Source organism: Andrena cerasifolii, chromosome 12 (assembly GCF_050908995.1).
Source record: "Andrena cerasifolii isolate SP2316 chromosome 12, iyAndCera1_principal, whole genome shotgun sequence".
In the NCBI taxonomy this organism is placed as follows: Eukaryota; Metazoa; Arthropoda; class Insecta; order Hymenoptera; family Andrenidae; genus Andrena; species Andrena cerasifolii.
In genome coordinates, this window is record NC_135129.1 from 8202323 (window position 1) to 8224349 (window position 22027).

Sequence of the window (22027 nt, forward strand, 5' to 3'; positions counted from 1 at the left end):
ACCAGCCGAAGCCGATCGGGGAACCGGAGCCGATAGCTGGCAACAGGATCGGTCAGTTGATAGTTCGTCCGTTTCATATGGGTATGTAGATATAGGTATGCATGCGAGCGTGCATACCTATGTGAAAGGTAGGCTCTCGCTACGCCTCGCCTCGGCTCATTTTATTCTTCCTAAGCTTTTCTTATGTATTTTGACAAATTGCACTCCGAGCCGCGGATTCTTCTTTGATAATGTTTTGAGGAAGAGAGGCGAGGCGAGTCGATGGGAGGCGTAGTATCAGTGGATGCAATGCCACCGCTTTCGGTGACCGCTAAAAGAGGAAGGAAGAGGTCTCCGAGCAACTGACCAAACACACGAAGTAGGCAAGCTCAGATAACTTCAGGTACGGAAAACCCGAGGCGCCGCGAGCCTAGATTGTGAAAAGAAGTTGTGTCGAGGCGAGCCGTAGCGGGAGCCCACCTTTAGCGGTCACTGAAAGCGGTGGCATTGCGTCCTTTCCTCAAAATATTCTCCAGGAAGAATCCGCGGCTGGGACTCGCGCCGAGGCGAGGCGCAGTGTGAGTCAAATTGTCGAAATACGTAAGAAAAGCAAGTAGGGTGGATGTACCAATAAATGAACACGTTACAGTGAATGGACATTGTATATTAAAATGAGTAAACTAAGTTATTAAAATAAGCAACTGATTAATTAGAAACTTCCTTCAATTTCTTGCTTCATATCCAAACAATTTTTGCAGCACGTGGAATCAATCGCGCTGCAAACATAATTTTATAAAAGTGTTCATTCATTAGCCTTGAGTGTTCATTTACTGGTGCGTTTACCCTAACTCCTTCAATTTCTAGAATTTCGGGGCCCGGTTGCGCTTAAAATGCGTAGAAAAGATTCAGCTAGCGGAATGTGCAAACATCCTAAAAACGAATTTTGGAAATTTTTCAGGGCAACCCACCCCCTTAAGAACGGCCTTTGTCAACTAAAAAAAAAACGAAACGAAATGAAGCGAACGGTAAGGAAAGGTGAGAAAAGGAACGGAATGTCGGGCCGCGCTCCTTGAAGGAGCATACCGAAGGATCGGTTGTAACGAAATACGATTTATTTACTAAGTATGCGAAATATATACATTAGGCCATACACACAAGTACGTAATCCTTCCGATTGGGGGTCGGGATAAAGACGACAGGCGTTCGCGTTTGTTTCTCCAAAGGTCCGACAACGACTACGACGACAACCACGATTAGCGGGAAGAAGCATCCAAAGAGATTCCCTCTCGGCATTGGTATGTATCGGGACATCGGAAGAAGACTGTAGTCGCATCCTAATACTCCACCGGTCGATGTCTATTCTACGGAAAGCGCGGTAAGTTTCGTTTCGACGCGATCTTGGGCGCCTCTAACAGTGGAAGAGATAGGTGGTATACGGTTTACGGCTGGTATACGCACGTGTCACTGCGCTATGTACAAAGTATACAGGCTGGAAGGCTCTCGGCGGATCGGCGAATAGGCGAGGATAGGCAAATAGGCGAACGGGCGAGCCGGCGTGGATTCGGAAGCGTTCGGTTGGTCGATCGGTCGCGCGATCACGCGACTGCGAGCTACTAGCCTGCTACATATGTATGTGGTACACTTACATAGCGGCACGAGAAAGTGGAGCGCGTCGTTTTGGGAGTACATACAGGTACGGGAGTGAAAGCTTCGAAGCCGTATCGTATATTTAGGGTATTACGTGAGTATCGTTGCGTGCTACGCGAGTGCGAGTATTAATGCGAGAAACACAGACATGCGGCGACGGAGAACGGTGAGACGGTTCGCCCGCGGGCCCTCTGCTGCGACCGAATCCAGACGAAGTACGCGACGACGGGTCAGGATCTCCGGGGCGACTCTAGGCGGTCGCTGATCACGCTTTGCGAGACGGTCGCAAACATCGACTAATAGACACCGGCTACGATTCCGTTCAGTTGCAACAAATATTTACGCTAGCCGTGGACGTCGAATTTTACAAGTTAATCGGCTTAAAGGCTGATAAATCGTACCCCCGAGTCGCGTGCCGTGAAACGGGACGATAATCCGCGTCCACCCAGCACCGCGCGCGTGTCCGCCTGCCTGCGCCCATCGATCGCGGCACTTGTATCGCTCTTACTCCTGCTCGCATTGCAACGCGGACGTTGCAATTTCCAAGCGCGAATTCCATCGCGACGTGTTTCCATGCTCCGCGCTCAATGCCCAATGGTTCGATGTTCGGACCAGCTGGAAATCCTGCCATCGATCGAAACGCGCGTCTCACGTTCGCGTTCATCGTCTCCTCACCCTCGCCCGCGCTGCTGCCCGGGATCACGCGCCCACCGCGAACTGTAGGCCACCGAAGAGCGAGCCTAGGTTCGCCTCGATTTCACGGCGTGCCTGGCGAACTAATCGTCTTTCGTACCGAAGCGTCCCCTAGCGACGGCTTCCTCTCGCCTCTTTCCGCGCGTCCTCTTCGTCCTGTGCCTGTCCTTTCGCTCCGCTTGCCCTCCCGGCCGGTGCAACGCCGTCCAGCGAGGCTGGTCGCGCCGCGCGATCGTGACGGAAAGAGCCGAGTCGACAGGCCATGGTTGGCGGTGCTTCGCCCTCGGACTGCTTAAACGGGCGGCAGTAGTCGCAGCAGCAACGCGCTCGCCGTCATCAGACACACGCAGGGCCTCGCGAAACTCGCGGCGCCCTCCACTGAAACATCCAAGCAAATGCTACCTTTTTTTATGCCGCGAATCCACGAGCAACAATCGCATGCTTCCGATGAAAATTCTATTGAACCGGATGGTTTTCTCGCTTCGGAAATTTCCTGCTCACCAATGCTGACGGCCCGCAAGCTATGTACAGTAATTCCCCGTTATGAGTTCGTTTTTTCTTCGCGTTGAGAGTCCGGTGACTATACCCACCATTTTTTGGAAGCCTGCGTAAGAGAGTGAGAGAACCGGACAACCAGAGAGAGGAAACGAAAGAATCGACACTAGTGTTCCTTCTCGAGATTGCTTTCTCGAGAATTTATCGAGAAATTTTTTTTAATTGCTTGTCTCTTATTTCTCGAGAAATACTATAATTTCTCGAGAAACTTAAGTCTAGGAAAAATATTGTAAATCTCATTTATTTTCGCAAATGAATGTGTTACTAGTTAATCGCGGACGTATCAACACTTCTATAATTTATAATACATCTTATTAATAACATTAGAACCTATATGAATTCCAATAGAAAATCGCGGCATAGAAGATTCGATATTATTAACTGCTGAAGGTGCTCTTAAATTCTTATTTAAAAATTTAGAACAATTGTATACTGAATTAAGTACCTAATGAGTTTCTTGTGGCTATTAAAGAAGAAATATGGAAAAGAGGAGATAAGACTATTGTGTCCGGTATACAATTTTTGCATGATCCAGAATTTCTTCCAAAAAATGCGTCTTTTGATCCTTTTGGAAGATATTCTGGATCATGCAAAAATTTATAAAATTTATTATATATATATATTAATATATATTTAATATCTATTTTTTCATTTACACAAGTTTTGTATAAATTAGACAGGAATAATCATTTAGTTAAAGTTTTCTTGTGTTTTTGATAAATATTATCAACATTATTCCAAAAATATAATTTTTGCAATATTTTTTTCAATTTCTCGAGAATTCTCGAGAAGTCTCAAGAAATATGATCTCATTTCTGACTTCTCGAGAAACAAAAAGTATGGAGAAATCAGGAACACTAGTCGACACAGCCCCGCTGGCCGCGCGGAATCATGTCCGCAAGCCGCTATGAGCTCGCCGCCAGCCCCGTTCGTCGGACTCATAACGGGGGATTACTGTGCTCGACCTTAATCATGAATCGGCACCGCGAAAGCCATCGACTTTCGGCGAGTTGGCGAACAATCGACGGCATCTTAAGGGAAACTGGAGGCCGAAAGTCAAAGGTTAGTTGGACAGAAAGTTTCAGCCTACGGTAGTCGACTGGCGGGCTTTCCGGAACAACCCAATGGACGAGGAAACTGGCGGAAGAGGCGCGGCACTCGGGTAAACGCGGAAGACGCGGCGTAGGTACCTACGGCGCTTCCAGGAACGATTTCGACTAACGAGAAAATCGAGGATCGTTAAGAGCAATTTCGTCGAGACGTTCGGCGCCCTTTCTTCCCCCCCTTTCTTCTTTCTTCCCTTCACCAACCACACTTCTCTTTCTACCGAGATCGCTCGACGGTAGCGTCTCGTCTCTGGAGCGCTCTATCTCGCGCGACTCATTGGTCGTTGTTCTTGCTTGGTTGTCGAGGCCATAGACATATATAGACGGAGCGTAAGCGGAGGGGGTGGCAAGGTTTGCGGTAAAGGGAGCGATACGAGTGAATCGGGTAACGCAGTGGTTACAGGGTAGACCGGGGGCGATAGTAACACTTTGACTTTGGAATACGCTTACACAAAAACTGTTACAGTTACGACAACAGTTATTTTTAGGAAATTGTTACTTACTTATCTGTCATTATTTGAGCCACAACAGTTTCGCTGTATGTCAAGTAATAAAGTGTTACAACCGACCCGGAGTCAGGGACGGTTGTAACACTTTCTCCGCTTCCCATTTTTTTATTAATAACCAGCATGGAGTCGATAGTAGCACAAATTTAACTTTACAAAAATAAAATAGGGTAAAGGAGCCAATTACTGACACCTAACCAATTGCTGTCACCTTAAGCTATTTTACTTAAAATAACGAATAAATAAACGTTGCAAAGTCATACACAAAAAGAATTATGTAATTCAACCTATAATCTATACTATAAATTATATACTACAGTTTATTTATTCGTTATTTTAAGTAAAATAGCTTAAGGTGGCAGTAACTGGTTAGGTGTCAGTAATTGGGTTCTTTACCCTATTTATTGATTTTAATTATAATAATAAACGAAAAAAGTAAAATTTACTTTTTAAATAGAAACGTTTTGGCTGGTGCATTCTTCATGTGATCAATCCTTACATTCAGTACATTGCACCCATTTTAACAAGACAATATTATTAATCTTCTTTGTCACTATACGGTTCTGTCCCGGTACAACCGATCCCGACTGCCGATGTTACAATCGCCCTGGACCAGGTTTTTCAACTTAAATTATAAATTCCTATTAACGAGACACTTAAAGGTGATAAGTAACGATCAGTATTGCTTTAAAAATGACCAGATTAAATATTAAAAAATAGGGGAAACCTGTACTTGCAAAGGGAGCATTTACGTTACAATTTTAAGTCAGTAAGAAAAAGTTATCGAAAAGTTATTTTCTTCACTATACATGTCTATTTTGTATCTATACTACTAGGATATGGATGTGTGTATTCGAAATGTCATTCCTCATCGTATATCCAAAATTTCTGTTAACATCTATCGTACATTTTTATGACGTGCCTGCATCCGAACTTCTACCTTTTCCCCTCCAAGCCTACCTTCCTCTCACCCACAGCTCCAGCTCCTGCTCCGTCTATATACGTCTATGGTCGAGGCAGCAGGGTAGTTCGCGGAGGCGAAAGAAACGTCGCGGTCGGCGATCATGGTGGAGGAAAAGGTGCGCGGGAGTAAATTATTGTTTTAATTTCGGTGGATCGCGACGTCTCGAGGGAGGCTGTTGCTCGGGCCGAGTCTGCGGCCGACGGAGGCGATACCTACCCCGACCTGTTCCATGGACAACGCTGATCGTAAAGCATCCTTAATTCGTCGGAGCGCGCGAGCGATGCTTAATTTCCTGCAAAAGTGACTCCTCGCTTTCTCTCGCTCGCTCCGCGTCTCTTACGCTCGGAAATAACGAGGTAATCGTTTCTCGTGCCAGCAGCCTCGCGTTAATTAACGCGTCCGTCGTTTTAACGCTTTTAACCCGTCCTCCACGGTCGCGGCCCCACGTCCTCGCACCTCCGCTTCCCCTCTCCCCGTCCATCCACCGTGTCTGAGCGGGGAAAGAGAGAGAGAGAGAGAGGGAGAGAGAGCGAGGAATCGATGGATGGAAAACGGGAGAGGGATGAAACGAGACGGGGGGTGGTAAAGGCGCAAAGGCGACAACGGACTTACCGAAAACTTGTGTGGTGCGCGTCTCGACGAGCGGCGTGTCCGAGTTTGAATCCAATTCCACTATCGCCTCGCATCTTCGACAAAATTTATAGAGACGCATTAATCGTGGCGAGTCGGACGGATCGGTGGCGGTGATGGCGGCGGCGGTGGTGGTCGACGGGGGGAGGTGATTGTCCAGGGCGAAATTACCTGACGTTTATTTTGTCGCCGGCGATGTGATCCGGTTGCAACTGGAGTCGTAAACTGGATATCACCGAGTAGAGTCCGTTCTGCTTGAATTCCGCCTCCGAGTCGGGCTCCACCTAAAACGGACCAGGGACGGAACGTGTTCTCCGAGTTCTATCGAGATCGTAGGAGCGATCGCGGGTAGGCGAACGCGGGGGCGGTAGGTGTGCAGCAGGGAGCGCTCGGTGTAGTTTAACGTTACGCGCTCGCTCAACCGCGGCAAACTTCCGACCGTCTTTCCTGCCCCGAGCGAGCCGAGACGAGTTCCGGATTATCACGACCGCGTATGGAAATTGCCGAGGATATTTCCCGCGTTGAATCGCTGGAGAAAGAAGCCGCGGCCACCGAGAGGGATGCGACACGAGTCGCTGCAACGCCAACAGAATGGTTAAACGTTTAACGTTCAACTTAAGGTGTAATGGCACTGCCGAGCCGGGATAGGCAGCTTGAAACAGTCGCGGCACCGAGATTCGGCCTCGTATGCTCAACGATTCACTTTCAATGCAACTGTTCCTAGCCGCGCTCAGCGCGTCCTAGTCTAGCGGGAGTATTTCTTTAGTCCCGGTTCATCTCGCGACAGCTTCGACTGAGAACAAAAACGCCTTTTGCCTGGGGAGCGAGAAAGGGTCTTGGACGAGACAAACTAGTCTGGGAATTAAATCATTTTTATACCGTGCTTCTCGATAGGTGTCTCTGGATGCGAAGAGATCACCGCGTTCGTAGCTGTGTTCTTCCCCTCTGTTGTCCGCTTCTCGCAGCGGACTCTCGCTATTTCGTAAAAGCGTTAAAAGCCAGCGCGGTAATCGCGGGCAACGATCGATTCGCGAGGGCAGAGTCGCCGAGGGGTTTCGTTAACTTGCACAACGCCGCGTCGCGTAATTGGAGGAGAATACAAGATTAAGCAACCGGTGCTAGGCGCTCGATCATCGCGGGGAGAAATTTTTCGATGGCCGGCCACTGTTAACGAGCGCCTCAAAGCAGTAGCTATTACTCGCGCGAAGTGTCGCACTTTGTAATAAACTCGCCGCGACTGCTAATGGACATCGTCGAGAACGCTGGCAAGTTTTCCACGTGGCAGCAGGCCGGGCGGGGCGCACGCAAGAGGGAGACATCGAACGGATAAGAGAAAACTTTTCGAGCCGCTCGATTCGCTGCGAACTGCGAAGCCCTAAAGAAGCACAGGCGTTCATAAGCCGGAGTACACGCGCCGCTGTGTGCGAGAGCGCTCTTACTCGCTCGCTCGCGCACTAACTGCATCCACTTTGCGGATTATATTTAAATCCATAGAGGGATAATAGATTGGCCGACGATGAACGAAAAAAAAAAGAAAAAAACGGACTTTGCCGGATGGACAAGCGGGCCTCGCGCCAACACAGCGCGCATACCTACCAATCGCAGCGATTCGATACTCGCGAGCCACGTCTCTCCCAGACAAACTGGATTCCTCTCACTTGCGCGGCGTGGATTAATCAGCATTGCACCGATCAACCGAGTCGACCGGCTTCAGTTTCTCCACCGATCTCAACCGCCTTCTACTTTCTCCGTTCCCTATTGTTCCTCCCGTGAGATTCGCAGTGTCTGCGATGAAGAGCGAAGCCGAGTAGGCCGCGACGCGGAAAGAACTTCGACGTAGCGACAAAGTTTCAGTCGCGGGTGGATTTACACGTTCTGCCAGGCTTTTTGGTGCCGCTCGTTAATTGGAGCTTTGGTTCATCAAGTATCGTCGCCGGTACCACCGGTCTTCTCTTTCTCCGTCCTAAGTATCCTTTTCGCTACCCCTATCCTCGTCCTCGTTCTCCCTCGCGCTCCCTCCTTACTTTAATGATTCTCGGGTACTGCCAGTTATAAACCAAACCACCTAAACTGTGGCTTCGCGCGCGCACTTTTAGATCAGGGATCAGGTTCCGCGGCAAGTTGGTTGGAACGCTGAAAGATGCTCGATCGAGAGATGAGCAGAAGGGAAAGGACGACGAGCCGGCTAGGGCCGGCTGGGACGAGGGAACGCAAAAGTTTCGCTCACCTCCGCGCTATTGATGAACCACTTGAGCGTCGCGACGGGATGAGACTTGCCGCTGGTACAATTCAAGCTGAGGACGTCGCCGGTGGCGTAAACCTTCTCCTCGCCGGTTATCGTTGGCCCATCTTGCGGAAGAACTGAAAGCACATGGGGAATGTTTACGCGTGATCGCTTCTTTCCCTTCCTCTCCAACCTTCCTCTCCCTGTCCTCGTTCTATGGACAGTTCGGCGCGCAAACGAGTACACTTTTTAATAAACGGCTCCTTTTATAACGCGCGATCCACACGGGCGGTGATGAACGTCGCGAGGGTTCTCTCGTTAACGACAAACTTTACTGGCCCTAAACGCTTTCGTCGACCCTCGTTCGTCCCCGGCTCGCCTTAAACTGAAGCCGCAACGTGCCCCCCCGCCCGGTACCCCGGCCACCTCTCGCTGGAAAGGATCGCAGCCCTCGATAACCGTGATGCGAATTCGAGCTTCGACAGGCACCCCCCGGTTCCTCGCATTGTGTCGCCCGAACGGAATGCGCGTCATCGCGTTCGCGCTCGATTGAACCGCGATATCCCTCCCCCTATGCAAAGAATCCTCGCGAGATGTGCCGCGTTCTTGGGTCAAGATTTAATCTTAACTTTCCGCTGGAGGGAAAAGTCGCCCGCAGAATCGTTTTCAAGAGCACGATCGCGATAAAAGTTTATCCCTCCGATAAGCCTCCGAAGCTGTCGCGACACCCCGCTCAGAATATTCAACGAAGCCATTCGCGGGTGCAACTGGATCGATCCTTTCGCAGCTGCACGATCAACCTTTACCGCTAAACAGATCTACCTACCTACCATCCTCCGTCTTCCCCTGCCTCTTCAGCGCGAGAAGGCCACGCGGAACAGCAGGCGTTTCTTTACCCCCGACGATGTCGTACGTACGCGCAAGCCGGAAAACCGTTTAAGGAAAAAGATGCGGGGAACCGTGGCGCGCGACTTTTAGGCTCGCTGCCATTAGCACTGATATTTGCGTAGGGGCGAGGGGAATTTACGAAAGCAGGATTCAGTAGTGGGTAAAAGGTAGTTATACGAATGGAGGGAAGGGAGGAAGGAAGGACAGATGAAAGGGGAAGGAAAAGACGGAGGGACAGAAGGAGGATTCGGTAAAGGCACGAACGATGCCCGCGGGTTATTTGCCGCGTGGAAAATTTTCCACGAGGACGGTAAAGGTACGGTAATGGCGGGTACGTGGAGAGTTATCGATCCTGCATGGCTCGGGAAGCGCAACTAGACGAGAGGAGGAGAAATTTCACCGCTTCCGAAGACGCGAAGGACCGATGGCTCGTCGAAGCTCGACTGGCGGCTTCTTTCGAGCCAACTGGCGACGGTTTTACGCACGAAACGACTGAAAAACCATTCCATTTCGTTACCGGCCTCCCCCAACCGCCTACTCGTTCCGCTATCACCTGCCCGCCTATCGCGTCCGCGGCTCGCGTTTAGGGCCCCACAGATATCGCAATATTTATCGCGCGCTTCCACTCGTCTTTACGCTTGGGTCCTAAACGACTGGTCGTCGCTGCAAGTTTGCCCGCGGCAGGAATACGACGACTCTGGCTCGATCGGCGAGCCGATGCACGCGGATCTTTGAAAGAGAGCTAATCGAATCGTCGGTGCGTCCGAGTCCCCTTTGATCCGCCGTGGATTTTGTTAACGGGCCTGTTGTAATAGCGGGGAATATTTGGCCACGCAGTCAGTCGCGGTGCGGGTGACGTTGAACGTTCGATGGTCGATCTCCTTTGCTCGGCTCGTGAGAGGATCGCCGAAACTTGCAACCGGTGTCGACGGGAGCGCCGACACGGCCGATAGCTTTGCTCGAATTACGGTGGTTCGATAGGCGCGATCAAAGGGCTATTAATTAGCGATAGGAGAGGTAGATCGGTTGTTCGCTCACCTACGACTTCCATGTCGGCTTCGGCACTGACCGAATTGAAGCTCGGCGCTTCCGCGCTCACCTCGCACTTGTACTGCCCGCTGGTGTGTAGGCTCGCGTCCTGCAGCAAAACCTGCTGGTGGTCGGACTGGCGGTGCTGAAACAAAATCCACGTCGTCCGATAAATTCCAAATACTAATTGCCGAGAGGCAGCCGCCTCTGTTCGGGCAACGGATCGCTTTATCTTTCAAAGGGGATCTCGTAGCCAGGCCACGGAAGGCCGAGATCGATGCCAGCCTCGTCCGCGCGCGACTTCTCTCCAGCGTCGCCCTCGTAAACCTTTTGCCCTTTCGTTCGTGTTGCACCGCTTGGGGAAACGGTTCGCCCGAGAGCTACCCGATCGCGAATAGAACGAGAGGGGAGCAGAGAGCAGCCGCCGCGCCACTCGCATTGCCAAAATGCTCGGCTCCGTGAAAGGCGCGTTGCCGTTGCTGGGAGTTATTCTTCGTGGACAGAATGTTGCGCTATTAGCCTGATAAGAAGCTTACGCGTTTATATCGATTTACTCCCGCCTCTACGTAGCCGCGAGAATTATTTCGGTGGGTTAGATGGTCGAGCGGGCCTGTTCTAGTGGTAAGTAGAAAGGGTACGGTGTTGGTCAGACGTTACGCGGGACGGAGAATCGGCTGCGTCTGTCTGAACTATGTACATACGTAGGTAGGGTAAACTAGGACGAAACCGGACGGTACCTGGGTGAAACCGGGACATGCTATTATTTTTTAAACTGCCTTAAATTTCCCCGCGTCGTTGCAGCGACATATTGTCGCGATGTGCATTATTTCATCTACGAAAGACGATCGCGTTAGAAGCGTGCTTACTAAGGTTATATCGCTTTGTATTTTTTTTAAGGCTCTGATCTAATTTTCCATCGTTAAGGAACTTCAAACATTTTTCACACTGTTCTGGTAGATACTTCTCGGTGGGAATTGTGTTAATTGTTGCGTAGTAAAGTGTAGAGAATTAAAAGGTTTGTTTTTACTTCGCCACGGTGTTGTTGATAATTCGTGATACATATTTACAAAATTGTATGTCGGGGCAAAACAGTACGGGGTAAAACCAGGTACAGATGCAATCCTTGAAAGGAAAAAAGATTTTTTGAGAAATGTGTCATAGCTTTTGGGTAAAAAATTTCCAAAGACCACCCTTTTTTTCGGCCTCCTGACTGAGCATGGCCCCTTAAACGAAGGTTGAGTGCAGTTTACATCTTCTTCTAACTAGTTGGGCGACTGAAGAATTGGATGAGTTCCGTTGTTATAGCTGCTAGGGCCAGTTTTTTATTTTTTCGTATTTTTCCTTCTACTAAAAAAATTGGATATGTACTATTATTTAAAAAAGAGTTTATTCTATGGAATCCCAATTGCAATTTCTTTTTTACTTAATAATGTCAAAGTTATCAGATTTTATTCTTAACGTCCCGATTTTCCTCCGATCTCGCCTAATTAGGTAGATAAGTAGTAGACAGGCGGCAGATTTATTAGGCGGATCGCGGTAAACGGAACCGACATGCCTCGCACCTTCCCCGGCTAATTAACATTGTGTGAATTATGTAAATTATGGAATTTACAGAGTTATTAAGGAACGCGAGAGCGGGAGCAGTGGCTTACTACGGAAATTCAGTATCCGATCGGTCTTAAAACATTCCGCAGCTTTGTCCCTTGAACCTCGTCAGGGAGCAGCAGTCGGGGAAAAAGAGGAAAGCACAGAGAGAGAGAAAGAGAGAGAGAAGACCCGGAGTAGATGAAATCGCAATGTGATGATCCATTTACCTCGCCGCGCAGGTCTTTTCACTTTTGCCGACTCGCGTCACGAATATTTCGCTCCCTCTCCTCTAATTTCCCTACCAAACTCTTTTTATTTACCTTCTCGGGGAGGCACGCCTCGCTAGTTTTGAATTTCTCTGGAGGAAGCAAGGTGGATCGGAGGATTTACTAATATTCGCGCGCGGCCCTTATCCAGAGAACGTTACGACAACGTTCTTCTGAAATCTAAAGCAACAGAATTTCCGGGATAGCCGCGCATCGTTCCGCTGCGAGTTCTTTTCCGGTCCGCGGGAATGTTGACGTTTATTTCAACGCGACCAAGGTACACGTCGGGCGCAAAGTTGTTCGATCGACAAATCGATTTACGCTCCGCGAGCAGACTTCGCGGAGAAATAAGGGAGCGGAGCGAAGCGCGAAGGGACCTGGAAACGTTCGCCCTGAAATCGCATTATCCTCGAGGTTATTTCGTCCTGCCTTCACCTTTCGTAGGTGAGCCGGAGCAAGACGGACCAATCTGATTGTACGAGCACCTACGTTGCTCGCGCAACCACCGCAACAGAGATGACGCGACGGAGGCAGCGCGCGTTGGGTTGTCAGGCGCGTCACGAGGAGACGTGACTCGCCGCGAGTCAACTAATTGCAAGGGAACGAGGCAATGGTAATCGAGGCAGATCGTCGCGCCTTCTTACCGATAATAGGCGAGGCCTCGGGCAGGCGCGGAGAGGGAAAGCTCGGCGAGAAGAGTTCCGCTGCAAAGCCCGCGAAAGGGGATGTAAAATTTTTAGACAGCGAAATTAAGCGGCGTTAGGTAAGAGAGCAATGGGGCGGAACAAGGGGGAAAATTAAAAGTCCTGGACCCCGGTAGAAATATACGAGTGCGCCCGCTAAATCCACTTAATTCCTGCTACTCCAATAAGTGTCACGGACCGGAGCGTATCCGAGCCCTGGGGGTGAAAAGACACGCTCGCTTTTGTCCACGGAGAAATTTCTTTGTCGATATCGGAGAGCCATTGGACCGAGCCAGATTAATAGCGTGCTCTGCTCTTCGCGATCTCGAGAAGCGGGGCAAAGGGATGAGCCGATTCGACTCACGTAATGCTCGTTACGCGTCGGCCGATATTAACGAGCGCCGAGGAGAGCGGAACTTTCGTGCCTTCCAAAACGTGAATCGGAAACGGACGTACCCTACCGAGAATAGTCGAGCCTCGCGATCGGCGCCGGGGCCATCTTTACCTTTACCTTCGCCACTCCAATTCCCTTTCTCTTTAGCCTCCCTCTCGGCTGGATCCGGGAGCAGGCCCGCGATCCGAGAGATCGATCGTTGACCGGTCAACATTGGCCCCGTCTCGCTTCTCTCTCGATTTACCCGCGCGGCGGCTGTGCTCCGCGAGACTTTTGTTCTCGCCAGGCACGACCGACTCGCGTCGTGCCCTCTCGATTCGTCAAACATTTATACGGGACGATAAAAGCGACCTCGTTTCAGTCGCAAGGGGACACCAGACGCGGCGCGCACCCAACACGTCTCGTATATCGATACGTATCGCCAACTTTATGCTCTTCTTTCCAGTCTCTTCGCTCTGCCGCTCCGAAACAGCCTTATTGTTAGAGCGACGTCGGGCGAAATTTTTAGGAGGCACCGAGGGGAAACTGCCGCGCCAAGCGTCGAGTCTATTCATCGCGGACCCGTCTAATCGCGCGCGGACGATTCGTGAGATATAAGAGAAGGGAAACGATGGGAGCGGACGAGATTCCCGCGAAACGCGGGCGGATCAGATACCGAAGTCGGGACGAGGCAGCCGCGTGACGTTGCGGGACACAAGAGGGCTTTCGACGACTCACGTCAACTTTAACGCCCTCGACGCCGTAGCTGTGCTTCTTGGGCTCCCCTCTAGGCACGTATCTGTAGAATTCCTCGTGATCCTTGTACCACGACATGGAGTAAAGCTTGTCCTCTCCTAGATCGTATCTGAAACAAGAGAAGAAACGATGCCAGGCTTATTACACCTGCGAATACGCGTGCACGCTTAAACGGCCGGTTCGCGTATGTGTCGCTGGTAGAGATACACCGTGGTGCCGCGTCGCGTTTCATTTTTATTCTATGTGTTATGAATGCGGAAGGAAGAAGAAAAGACAATTAAATTTAGAAATACCGAAATAATATCCGCACCCATTTGTTTCTCCACTTTCATTTTACTTTATAACTATATAAATTAAAAAAATGATTCATTTTACTTTGCTTTCAGTATTTCTTTAAACAAAAAGTTCAAATTAAGAAGTTGAAATGGAGAATTAAACGTTTTTCGAAACGCGGCACCACTCCCGCATGTGCGGCGTCTCTCCCAAAAAAGGATGCTCTTAGATTCAATTTTTTAACGGTGACAAATATTAAAATTTTAATTTTATTTAATGCTAGTAGTGGCGCAAGCTATCCAACGAATAACATGTATCCTTGGAAGCAACATTCATTGCAAAATTTCGGCACGGCGACAATTTCGCGTAAGTTGCGGCAACTCTCCCACAATCACCCCACGCATGTCGCGAGGGCTCGCGTAATCCCGCGCACGGACAGCTTACCCTGCCTCGATTCCAGTCGCAGACCGATCGTTTCGAATAGATGGCGCGAATAATGCAGACTGTTACCCATGGCCCGCAATGTATGTATTCGCAGCAGCGAGCGCTCCGCGTATTCTTCGCATTGAATATCGGAGATTTTTCCGTTTCTGTTTTTTTCTTTTGCTTTCCGGATATTCCACGGTTCGGCTCAGTGCGGTCCTGTTTTGACCAATCTACGGCTGAGGGACAGAACGGAAACACGAACGATTCGGCTAATCCGACGACGTTTCGGCACTCTTTCGGCTGTGTTTCACTGGAAAGAACGGGGATAACATAAAAAAAAAAAGAAAAAAAGGGTGGAAAGCTCGAGTAGGATAGACGAGACAGAGGTGTACCGCTGGGGATAGCGAGAGGGGTGAGCTCGTTCGTAGGTATGAGCTTTAACGTGATTGCTAGGATGCCCAACACGAAGGAGCGGGATGGCCTGTCGCGTGACGAGCCTCCAACGGGGGAAACTACAATTACGGTAATTGATCAACATCCGCGATCGAACGGTACCGATGCGGAGCGTCGAGTCGAGATGCACCACGCCGCGCCGGCGAGTTCCATCAATTTGCTAATCAAGTCCTTTCTCCGGTTATCGGTCCTGAGAGAGGGAACGAAAAAGCCCCCGAAGATTCGGCCCTCTCTCTCTCCCTCTCTCTCTCTCTCTCTCTTTCTCTCTCTCTCTACCCCCTCTTTCGCCGAAAGCCGGAAATCTTAGGTTATCCGATAATCCGGATTCCATGAAGGAGAGAGGAACGGGAGGGTATTTGCCCGGGGGTGAATTTGCCGAAGCAAGAGCGGGGCTCGATTCAGCATTCTCTTGGACCCGCTGTAACACGGCCGTTTCCGGTGGCGCGGCGTAACGAAATCGGATCGAATTCCGGCCCTGCTAATCGTCGATTACTAACTCGATTAGCTCCCCCGATCGAATCGCCGATAAAATCGCGGCGCAACAGGCCATTCCGCTTTGCGAGGTCGCGAACGGGGTCGCGTTTCGCGGCTCGAGTAATCCGCGGGACAATTAATATTCGCGAAGTAATTAAACGAGCACGGTTACATTCGCATTCGCCGAGGATGGTCCAGAGTCGTGGCATCGCGATGCGACGAGCTTTTCGGAACCCCTCGTTGTCGCCCCTCGTTCTCCCTACTTCTCTCTCTCTCTCTCTCTCTCTCTCTCTCTCTCTCTCTCTCTCTCTCTTTCTCTCTTTCCCTCTGCACTCTACCAACGCACCCGTTCCCACCCCCGCCCCGCTACGTACGCTCGTATACACTGCAACGATCTCGTTAATGCGCGCCACCGACACTCGGCTCTCGGAAAATCCATTGGTTGATCCGACTGAGCAATTCGCGCGAGAATCGTCGCCGAATTTCATCTTCTTTCTCCCGTCGAACGTGTGAAACTACAAGCGCGTTTGCTGGCAATTAAACCGTGTCCTTGACGGGGACAGGGCGATCGATTCGTTCCGACTTTGATTTGCTCTCCGGAGACGTTACTTTGTGCCATCTCTTTCGACGGTATGTTCTCCTGTTACAAAGCCCAATTTTGTGCATTCTGAAAATTTTCGCCAGATTTTGGCCCAGGTATCAGGAGAACATGCCGTCGAAAGAGATGGCACAAAGTATCGTCTTCGGAGAGAGAATCGAGGATGCCTTCGAAGCTGAAATTCAGAATACCTCTTTCCGCTTCATGTTCTCTTGATACCTGGGCCAAAATCTGGCAAAAATTTTCAGAATGCACAAAATTGGGCTTTGTAACAGGAGAACATGCCGTCGAAAGAGATGGCACAAAGTATCGTCTTCGGAGAGAGAATCGAGGATGCCTTCGAAGCTGAAATTCAGAATACCTCTTTTCGCTTCATGTTCTCCTGATATATTGGCCAAAATCTGGCAAAAATTTTCAGAATGCACAAAATTGGGCTTTGTAACAGGAGAACATGCCGTCGAAAGAGATGGCACAAAGTATCGTCTTCGGAGAGAGAATCGAGGATGCCTTCGAAGCTGAAATTCAGAATACCTCTTTCCACTTCATATTCTCCTGATATATTGGCCAAAATCTGGCGAAAATTTTCAGAATGCACAAAATTGGGCTTTGTAACAGGAGAACATGCCGTCGAAAGAGATGGCACAAAGTTACGTCTTCGGAGAGAGAATCGAGGATGCCTTCGAAGCTGAAATTCAGAATACCTCTTTTCGCTTCATGTTCTCCTGATATATTGGCCAAAATCTGGCAAAAATTTTCAGAATGCACAAAATTGGGCTTTGTAACAGGAGAACATGCCGTCGAAAGAGATGGCACAAAGTATCGTCTTCGGAGAGAGAATCGAGGATGCCTTCGAAGCTGAAATAAGAATACCTCTTTCCACTTCATATTCTCCTGATATATTGGCCAAAATCTGGCGAAAATTTTCAGAATGCACAAAATTGGGCTTTGTAACAGGAGAACATGCCGTCGAAAGAGATGGCACAAAGTAACGTCTTCGGAGAGAGAATCGAGGATGCCTTCGAAGCTGAAATTCAGAATACCTCTTTTCGCTTCATGTTCTCCTGATATATTGGCCAAAATCTGGCAAAAATTTTCAGAATGCACAAAATTGGGCTTTGTAACAGGAGAACATGCCGTCGAAAGAGATGGCACAAAGTATCGTCTTCGGAGAGAGAATCGAGGATGCCTTCGAAGCTGAAATTCAGAATACCTCTTTCCACTTCATATTCTCCTGATATATTGGCCAAAATCTGGCGAAAATTTTCAGAATGCACAAAATTGGGCTTTGTAACAGGAGAACATGCCGTCGAAAGAGATGGCACAAAGTATCGTCTTCGGAGAGAGAATCGAGGATGCCTTCGAAGCTGAAATTCAGAATACCTCTTTCCACTTCATATTCTCCTGATATATTGGCCAAAATCTGGCGAAAATTTTCAGAATGCACAAAATTGGGCTTTGTAACAGGAGAACATGCCGTCGAAAGAGATGGCACAAAGTATCGTCTTCGGAGAGAGAATCGAGGATGCCTTCGAAGCTGAAATTCAGAATACCTCTTTCCACTTCATATTCTCCTGATATATTGGCCAAAATCTGGCGAAAATTTTCAGAATGCACAAAATTGGGCTTTGTAACAGGAGAACATGCCGTCGAAAGAGATGGCACAAAGTATCGTCTTCGGAGAGAGAATCGAGGATGCCTTCGAAGCTGAAATTCAGAATACCTCTTTCCACTTCATATTCTCCTGATATATTGGCCAAAATCTGGCGAAAATTTTCAGAATGCACAAAATTGGGCTTTGTAACAGGAGAACATGCCGTCGAAAGAGATGGCACAAAGTATCGTCTTCGGAGAGAGAATCGAGGATGCCTTCGAAGCTGAAATTCAGAATACCTCTTTCCACTTCATATTCTCCTGATATATTGGCCAAAATCTGGCGAAAATTTTCAGAATGCACAAAATTGGGCTTTGTAACAGGAGAACATGCCGTCGAAAGAGATGGCACAAAGTAACGTCTTCGGAGAGAGAATCGAGGATGCCTTCGAAGCTGAAATTCAGAATACCTCTTTTCGCTTCATGTTCTCCTGATATATTGGCCAAAATCTGGCAAAAATTTTCAGAATGCACAAAATTGGGCTTTGTAACAGGAGAACATGCCGTCGAAAGAGATGGCACAAAGTATCGTCTTCGGAGAGAGAATCGAGGATGCCTTCGAAGCTGAAATTCAGAATACCTCTTTCCACTTCATATTCTCCTGATATATTGGCCAAAATCTGGCGAAAATTTTCAGAATGCACAAAATTGGGCTTTGTAACAGGAGAACATGCCGTCGAAAGAGATGGCACAAAGTAACGTCTTCGGAGAGAGAATCGAGGATGCCTTCGAAGCTGAAATTCAGAATACCTCTTTTCGCTTCATGTTCTCCTGATATATTGGCCAAAATCTGGCAAAAATTTTCAGAATGCACAAAATTGGGCTTTGTAACAGGAGAACATGCCGTCGAAAGAGATGGCACAAAGTAACGTCTTCGGAGAGAGAATCGAGGATGCCTTCGAAGCTGAAATTCAGAATACCTCTTTTCGCTTCATGTTCTCCTGATACCTGGGCCAAAATCTGGCAAAAATTTTCAGAATGCACAAAATTGGGCTATGTACTAGGAGAACATGATGTCGAAGGAGGTGGCACTAAGTAATGTCTCCGGAGAGCAAATTAAAGAGCGAGAAGTGGCGCAGAGGTTTCGAGGCAGTGACTGTTTAACGAAGAGACGCAGAATTTTGGAGCGCCTCTTATTTGCAACTTTAAGGCGATGCCTTCGAAGCTGAAATTTAGTATACCGCTTTCCACTTCATGTTCTCCTGATACCTGGGCCAAAATCTGGCAAAAATTTTCAGAATGCACAAAATTGGGCTTTGTAACAGGAGAACATGCCGTCGAAAGAGATGGCACAAAGTAACGTCTTCGGAGAGAGAATCGAGGATGCCTTCGAAGCTGAAATTCAGAATACCTCTTTTCGCTTCATGTTCTCCTGATACCTGGACCAAAATCTGGCGAAAATTTACCCGGAGGGTAGTAAAGGGCAAAAATAGGAAATCAGGTTTTTGCCGAATTTCTCCTATACTAGGGGATGAAAAATTTTGAAAAAAATCATAGACATTTCTGTTATCGGGGCACATATTAGAGAATTGTTTCAGATTTTTAAATTGAAAAACCAAGCTGTGAAAAATAAAAAACGCCAAAAAATGCTGAAAAATGCCGATTGTGTATCGAAGCAGTCTTTGCACTGTAATTATATTTTTACTGTAGGTACGTATCATTGTTACTATTGTCCTGAATTTTTTTCAGATTTTTCAATTTGGTGCGCCGTAGTTAAAAAAATTAAAAACCGATTTTTTCGTCGTTTTTGCTGTGTCAGAGTAATGTCAGGGGCATAACAGTTTCAAATGATTCGGTTTTTTCAGTTTCTTTAATTCCTATGATGTTTTGCTGTACGCATAAAGATTGAAGATGGCATAAAACACTTATTTCATGAAGCAATTCGACGTATAAATTACTCTGACACGGAAAAAACGACGAAAAAAAAAGTTTTTAATTTTTTTAACTGCGGCGCACCAAATTGAAAAATCTGAAAAAAATTCAGGACAATAGTAGCAATGATACGTACCTACAGTAAAAATATAATTACAGTGCAAAGACTGCTTCGATACACAATCGGCATTTTTCAGCATTTTTTGGCGTTTTTTATTTTTCACAGCTTGGTTTTTCAATTTAAAAATCTGAAAAAAATTCAGGACAATAGTAACAATCATACGTACTTACAGTAAAAATATAATTATAGTGCCAAGCCTGCTTCGATACACAATCGGCATTTTTCCGCATTTTTTGGCGTTTTTTATTTTTCACAGCTTGGTTTTTCAATTTAAAAATCTGAAACAATTCTCTAATATGTGCCCCGATAACAGAAATGCCTCTGATTTTTTTCATAATTTTTCATCCCCTAGTATAGGAGAAATTCGGCAAAAACCTGATTTCCTATTTTTGCCACCTCTTTCGACATCATGTTCTCCTAGTACATAGCCCAATTTTGTGCATTCTGAAAATTATTGCCAGATTCTTGCCCAGGTATCAGGAGAACATGAAGCGGAGAGAGGTATTCTGAATTTCAGCTTCGAAGGCATCCTCGATTCTCTCTCCGAAGACATTACTTAGTGCCACCTCTTTCGACATCATGTTATCCTGTTACGAAGCCCAATTTTGTGCATTCTGAAAATTATTGCCAGATTTTGGCCCAGGTATCAGGAGAACATGAAGCGAAAAGAGGTATTCTGAATTTCAGCTTCGAAGGCATCCTCAATTCTCTCTCCGAAGACGTTACTTTGTGCCATCTCTTTCGACGGCATGTTCTCCTGTTACAAAGCCCAATTTTGTGCATTCTGAAAATTTTTGCCAGATTTTGGCCCAGGTATCAGGAGAACATGAAGCGAAAAGAGGTATTCTGAATTTCAGCTTCGAAGGCATCCTCGATTCTCTCTCCGAAGACGTTACTTTGTGCCATCTCTTTCGACGGCATGTTCTCCTGTTACAAAGCCCAATTTTGTGCATTCTGAAAATTTTTGCCAGATTTTGGCCCAGGTATCAGGAGAACATGAAGCGAAAAGAGGTATTCTGAATTTCAGCTTCGAAGGCATCCTCGATTCTCTCTCCGAAGACGTTACTTTGTGCCATCTCTTTCGACGGCATGTTCTCCTGTTACAAAGCCCAATTTTGTGCATTCTGAAAATTTTTGCCAGATTTTGGCCCAGGTATCAGGAGAACATGAAGCGAAAAGAGGTATTCTGAATTTCAGCTTCGAAGGCATCCTCGATTCTCTCTCCGAAGACGTTACTTTGTGCCATCTCTTTCGACGGCATGTTCTCCTGTTACAAAGCCCAATTTTGTGCATTCTGAAAATTTTTGCCAGATTTTGGCCCAGGTATCAGGAGAACATGAAGCGAAAAGAGGTATTCTGAATTTCAGCTTCGAAGGCATCCTCAATTCTCTCTCCGAAGACGTTACTTTGTGCCATCTCTTTCGACGGCATGTTCTCCTGTTACAAAGCCCAATTTTGTGCATTCTGAAAATTTTTGCCAGATTTTGGCCCAGGTATCAGGAGAACATGAAGCGAAAAGAGGTATTCTGAATTTCAGCTTCGAAGGCATCCTCGATTCTCTCTCCGAAGACGTTACTTTGTGCCATCTCTTTCGACGGCATGTTCTCCTGTTACAAAGCCCAATTTTGTGCATTCTGAAAATTTTTGCCAGATTTTGGCCCAGGTATCAGGAGAACATGAAGCGAAAAGAGGTATTCTGAATTTCAGCTTCGAAGGCATCCTCGATTCTCTCTCCGAAGACGTTACTTTGTGCCATCTCTTTCGACGGCATGTTCTCCTGTTACAAAGCCCAATTTTGTGCATTCTGAAAATTTTTGCCAGATTTTGGCCCAGGTATCAGGAGAACATGAAGCGAAAAGAGGTATTCTGAATTTCAGCTTCGAAGGCATCCTCGATTCTCTCTCCGAAGACGTTACTTTGTGCCATCTCTTTCGACGGCATGTTCTCCTGTTATAAAGCCCAGTTTTGTGCATTCTGAAAGTTTTCGCCAGATTTTGGCCAATATATCAGGAAAACATGAAGTGGAAAGAGGTATACTGAATTTCAGCTTCAAAGGCATCGCCTTAAAGTTGCAAATAAGAGGCGCTCCAAAATTCTGCGTCGTTTCGTTAAACAGTCACTGTCTCGAAACATCTGCGCCACTTCTCGCTCTTTGATTTGCTCTTACTTTTGCTTTATTTTGGACACTGATATTATTACATATCAACACAATCTCGTTGAACCATGAGCAGAGCGCTCCGCATTGAACCTTCCTCTTTCGAATGAGACCTCGCC

General features: G+C 47.7%; 1 protein-coding gene across 5 annotated transcripts in view; it reads right to left on the bottom strand.

Annotated features, from left to right (window-relative positions):
* Positions 1-1073: 1073 nt before the first annotated feature.
* LOC143374984 (uncharacterized) overlaps positions 1074-22027 on the bottom strand; it is a 68033-nt gene continuing 47079 nt past the window's right edge. For all 5 annotated transcript variants that reach the window (XM_076823626.1, XM_076823621.1, XM_076823625.1 and 2 more), the window contains 6 exons: positions 13869-13995; positions 10231-10366; positions 8308-8441; positions 6252-6364; positions 6063-6136; positions 1074-2697 (listed from right to left, as the gene is read on the bottom strand). In XM_076823626.1, the coding sequence (XP_076679741.1) occupies positions 2612-2697; positions 6063-6136; positions 6252-6364; positions 8308-8441; positions 10231-10366; positions 13869-13995 (670 nt within the window). In that variant the 3' untranslated portion in view covers positions 1074-2611. The remainder of the gene's footprint in view (positions 2698-6062; positions 6137-6251; positions 6365-8307; positions 8442-10230; positions 10367-13868; positions 13996-22027) is intronic.